This window comes from Danio rerio, chromosome 5 (assembly GCF_049306965.1).
Source record: "Danio rerio strain Tuebingen ecotype United States chromosome 5, GRCz12tu, whole genome shotgun sequence".
In the NCBI taxonomy this organism is placed as follows: domain Eukaryota; kingdom Metazoa; phylum Chordata; class Actinopteri; order Cypriniformes; family Danionidae; genus Danio; species Danio rerio.
The window spans coordinates 61238028-61244027 of NC_133180.1; the positions used below are offsets into that span (position 1 = coordinate 61238028).

Genomic DNA, 6000 nt, shown 5'->3' on the forward strand with positions numbered 1-6000 from the left:
AATTTAAGGTCAAATTTTTTACAGTGTACCATATACATGTTTTTTATAAATTAATTATGTATCATATTGATACATCAGGCCTTTTGGTAACTTTTTCTGCTCAAAGTTCAATTTAGTTTCCAAAAAGTTTGCCTATAACATTTTTATCAAATAAAACATTTCAGGCAGTTTGTCTCTATTTTTTTTAACTAAACATTGTACAGTCTTTTTTATTTCACTTTGTAAAAGGTGTGATAGCAGTTTCAGTCAATTGTTCATGTGAAGACACACCTTACACCTCTCGCAAATGCATGTTAGAAGTTATTGCATTTTTAAGTTATTTTGCCCTTTACCACTCCCATATCTTTCAGTTTGTTTTGACAGATGTACAAAAAGAAACAAAAACAAGACATGTCAAGGTGCTATAATCATTTGGTGAGGAAAATGGAATTAAGAAGAAATTTGGGTTGGGATGAGATGTAATTCTTTGTGACTTAACATGCTTAATGTAATTATACTTTTACTACTTCATACTATTTCAGTAGCGTTCAGAACTTCGACATGTCGATGAGGAAATGAATATGGTGGGGCGCAAAACTTGAACTCGCATACCCCTCAGTAAATGTGCAGTTGCGCCCTTGCATGCACTTAGCCTTTAAATTAGCCTACACACCAATGAAAAGTAATCTTGCTTAACAAATCAAATTAAAATAAACTCTAAATGGTGACGGGTATTTTGGCAATAACGAAATTAAGATAAAGGCTCTGCAAGATGCGTTTCTCCACTTCTCTTCACAATCTGGCATTAGGGCGGCGGTGAAGCTCAATAATAAAAGAATAATGTCACCATTAGTCTGTATACTCTGTCTACATTATGATTATATGGTTTAATTAATATTTATTTATAATTTAAAAACCCTTTACGCACCAAGATTACGTTACGTGTGTTTGTGGAGGAACATTATTAAATCCACTGCCTTTAGCGCAGTCTCTCACTCATGGTGCGTCCAGCAGAACTGAACACCCTTTCCTGCGGCTACAGGTCGAGATGCAGAGTTCTGATCCGGCTGATTTTGCAAGTTTTTTGGTAGGATTGTTTGTTCATCTTCTACCAGTCAAGAACATGCATTTAATTTTCCATGACAGCAGTTTCACTTTAGCGAATGGCCTCTTCTTTTTACCTGTCAGCTTGCGGTTTAGGGCTCTACCGTAATACGCAGTGTATGAGCGAACGCGAAATACCTGCGGCTGGAATAACCGCTCCTTCTGAGCTAGTGACTGACTTGACCGCCGTCAAAATTCTCTTTTTTTACTACTTCGTCATCATTTGTTTCACCTTTGCAGGGATTTGGATTTTTTCGGGTCTCGCCGGGTTCGGTCAAAGATCTTTAGCTCTAATGCAGACCTCTCGTTCATATTAACCACGTCTCCCTTCTGTTCAGTCGAAACTCCCAAACTGCTGGACACTTTGAAGCGTGACTCGTCACGTCACCTCTTCCCCTCCCTCTCCCCCTTCTCTCCCCCTTCCTTTCCCTCTCTCCTCCACACTGTCCCGTGATGACAACCACACATACGTTTTTGTAGGCATTAAATAAAGGATATTTAATATTTTATGACGGTATAACGGTATTGAAACTGACACCGTTGCTATTTTTAGATCCCGCGGTATACCATAATACCGTAATACCGCCCAAGCCTACTTCTTGATATAAGAATTTTTAGATATTTAGACTAGAAACAAGTAAAAAAAAAAAAATCTTATTAAGAATAGCATTTTTTGCAGTGCAGTTGAGGGGTGACGTTACTGCGGTCAGGCGAGCTAATTTGGAATATAAACTAATGAATACTAAATAATGCCAGTATTAATGATGCATTATAGTGATATCCGTAATGATGCATTAGTAATGATGCAAGGGTATTATTGATGCATGTATAACGCTTTATTAATGATTTTGTTATAATTGTATAATTTTGTAAATAATCATAACACCTGTTATAAAGCTTAGTATCTTCTGGTTTGCTACTTTTTACAGGTAGACATCGTTGTTGTCTTAAGTTCTGAATACAACTGTGGTGCATATTCTAACCCAGGGGTTCCCAATCTTTTGAGCCTGCGACCCCAAAAATGACAATGCCAGTGACTCGTGACCCCCAATATCCTCTGAGGTGGTTATAAATACAGAAACCTTGGATGCAATGGCGCACACACTCCAATAGACCCAATTCTATTCTTCGTTTAATTTTTTTTAAATGTATGTCAGTGCTGTAAATGGGCCAGAAAGTTTAACATGGTGCCATAAAATCAATCTGCTACATCTGACGCTATTGCTGTGTCTTTAATATTATGTAATTACCCCAGGGGTCGCAATCCAATAGAACTATAAGCTACTATAGTAACAATATTGCATGCAACTATAAACAACTATTTTTTCTCTTCAGTAAAAAATGGTAATTCTAGTGGTTAATTGAAAATCACCAGGGGCCTCATGTATCAACGCTGCGTACGCACAAAAACTTTGCGTACGCCAGGTTTCACACTCAGAATCGCTCACGTTTGGATTTACTAACAATGAACTGAACGTGGGAATGTGCGCAGCTTCACGGCAGCTTTCTGGCAGGCGTACGCACATTTTTTGTGCGTGTCTGTTTTATTTCCATTGGCGACTCCTAGAGGCAGTTGTGTTAAATTCCTCTCTACAAAGTGTCTGAGCCTTGCAATGGCAGCTGTATGAGACGGGTTCAGCAGGTATATAAGGTTTCCATACCATACAGTTGACCAGCTAAACGTTAAAGCACAATTTGCAGCAGTCGCCTGTTTTCCCAATGTAATCTGAGCGATCTACCGCACGCACAATACTATAAAGACACTATCTGAAGATGAATTTGCATTCGTGAATCAGAAACATTTCCATTCAATAAATGTGCAAATAAAATATGATGCTTATTGATATGAACTTATTGATGATTCCTACTTGTCTTTCTCGTGATAAATAGTTGGCAAAATCTGATATGTAGTGGGGGGAAAAACAAGAAAGAGTTCATCAGACGCTGGATTCGAGCCGAGTTCATGCTCGAACGTATCAATTCATGATCACATGCGTCTTACGAGTAGTGCCACTGAGACTGTTAAGCGTTCTTCAACATTTTACAGATATAAACCACACTATTTCTTTTTTTTAATGCACTCAGTGCGATGTTCAGACCCAACTGTGTTAACCGCATCAGCTAAACTCTCCCACTCTATTTTTTTCTTTTGTTGTTAATTCCGGAGAACAAACTTGCAAATAACACCGCTTTTCTCCGGTCTACCTCTGAAAGCAGCACTTCCAATTCACATTCTGTTCAAAGTTTCTCTTTTTGCTTGCTTTTGACATTGCTTTTACGTTGGGTTTTGCCATTAGCATAGTCATTTGCATATTCATACGGGGGAGGAGGCAGGGAGGGGTTTTGTGCTCGTGCATGTTGCGCTCAGTTTCACGTTCATTCAGATGTACAAAAGAATATGCGTGAGATTCGGCGTACGCAGTGTTTCATACATCTGAAATTTTTTCTGCGTACGCACATTTACAGCTTTGTGCGTACGCAATGTTTTAGTAACATTTCCACGCAAGTCTTCGTACATGAGGCCCCAGGTGACCCCTCTTCATTATACCGCGACCCCTAGGACGGTCCCGACCCCCACTTTGGGAACCACTGTTCTAACCAATGTCCGTATTTTAAAGCTTACTTGTTACTTCACTTTATCCTACAAGACTGTATTCTACATTATGATTATACAATAAGTAAAATTGTTATTATTGCGATAATAGTATATGAAATGTACATTTATTTTGTGGCAAGCAACTGTATATTGCATTAATAGGTTGTTTAACCAAATTTGAGCAATCACAGGCAAAGTCCTTACTTCAGTATATGGAAGTACTTACAGTGCTCAGCATAATTGAGTACAAACCATTTTGACAATTAATATTTTTTTATTAATTTCTCAGTAAATATAAGGAATGTATTTTGGTGCATTTTAACAAAACATATTTATTAAACAGATATATTTATTAAAATAATATTTAAGTCACCAAACATGTAGAAATTGAAAGATAATACAATTAAATTCAAGCAAAATTTTGCAAAAAAATTTAAACTTACAAAACTTCAACTTAATTTTTCTATAACATATAAATTTGGGTGTACTAGTATTTGGACCATTATTGTAAAAAATTTTGTTAGATAAGCTCCAAATTTGGCTTCATTACTGACTAATCTAATGTATATGCAAAGTTTATTATTATACAATTTGTTTTAGTATGACTGCCAATGGATACTGAAAAAAGCATTTAAACAAACATTTCATGGTTAATATTCAATCAACCAATTGTGAGGTTTTAGTAAAAATAATACATGATTGAATTTCAATACTGTACATCCATTATAATACATAAAGTACATATATTCAACATTAATGTTATTATTTATTTGATTATGCAATAAATTATTAGGTCATTTATATTAAAATGTTAAGACATTTATATTTGAATGGTGGGCATTTAAAATGCATCTGATTTCTTAGTAAAACATATTTATGTTTTGAGTTGTGTTGAGGTATGTTTAATGTATTCAGACCTACAGTAATGTAGATACAAACAACTATTTTACAAGAATATTGTCTTGTGAACACTGAAAATGTCAATCGGTGCTCTGGATCTTCTGGTTTCAGACTGTTGAATGAACTTTATCAAGCACAGACTGACTGGCAGGATTATCCCTTCACAGTGGCATGAACCATTATAGAGGTGGTCAAATGTATAATTGTTTTAGCTATTATTTTTTAATAATATTATTATTTAAGATGCAGATCAGAGAAAACTAATCCCCAGTATTAAAGGGCTGACAATGCCATAGATTTAGTTTTGACATCTTTCAGAGGGGCTGGAGCGTCAATTAGCAATTTGCACCATTAGAAATGTTTAAATACAAAAACCTCTAAATGCCATTTAATACTTTCTTCTAAAATCAGGATTCATACACATTTTTACTACTAAAGTTCCATGACTTTTCCAGAACTTTCAAGTAAATTTTCCTGACCTATTGAATTATGTAATGTCTACGTATACATGGTAAATAATAAGAAAAATAATGCACATTCAAATTTATTACAGCATATAATAAAAATTATAGTTAAAGAAATTAATTATATCTAGGTAAAATTGATATTATTAATGTTTAAACAGCAATAATAATGTGAAGTATGTTTTTGGGCAAGGACAGAAAAGAAGTAACGACAAATAACCTATATTCAACATGGTTGGTAACTATAATCCAGGGTCATAGATATATACGTATGTATATATCTATGATCCAGGGTACTTCCAATATGACCACAGAACTGCCATTAGTAACGTTAACGTTACAGGTTTAAGACGTAATGGCTTGATATGACATCACATGCTACCACTGTATTTTGGACATTTACAGAAACGATATCTTGACCATAACAGATATGACTCTAAAATATTTTTTTTTTGCAGTACGAAAGTCAAACTTTGGTATAAACTTTGTTATAAACAAGTAGAGACACCAAGTTGCGCACTTTAAATGCTTAATTTCCTAAAATAACAAAAATGTGTGCTTAAAATACTTAATTACTATGGTAACTAACAACCATAAACCCGTCCGAAATCATGTCAAACCAAGCATGAAACAGGTATTCACTTACGTTATATGTATGGAAACATTGTCCGACTGCAGTGACCACATAGAACTCTCTGTGTTTCTTATGGAAGCGAACCACGTGCGCCAGATGATTAGAGTAAAGCCCCAGCGCCCTGAATCCAGAGAAGATCACGCTCCCTTTTTTGTTCGCAGACATGCTGCTCATGTATATTCGCCAGCACAATCTTAATCTTCGCTGTCTGTGCTCAAAATCCCGGTTAACGTTTATTGCACTTTCAGGCACATTTCTGTACCAGCAGAGAACAGTAGCAAAACAGTGCTACGCTAAACACGGGTCGTGTGGAAACAATTTCC

General features: G+C 35.7%; 1 protein-coding gene across 1 annotated transcript in view; it reads right to left on the bottom strand.

The window, feature by feature from the left end:
- wdr36 (WD repeat domain 36) overlaps positions 1 to 6000 on the bottom strand; it is a 47610-nt gene extending 41610 nt beyond the window's left edge. The window contains exon 1 of the mRNA NM_001308831.1: positions 5690 to 6000. Within this exon, the coding sequence (NP_001295760.1) occupies positions 5690 to 5851 (162 nt within the window). The 5' untranslated portion in view covers positions 5852 to 6000. The remainder of the gene's footprint in view (positions 1 to 5689) is intronic.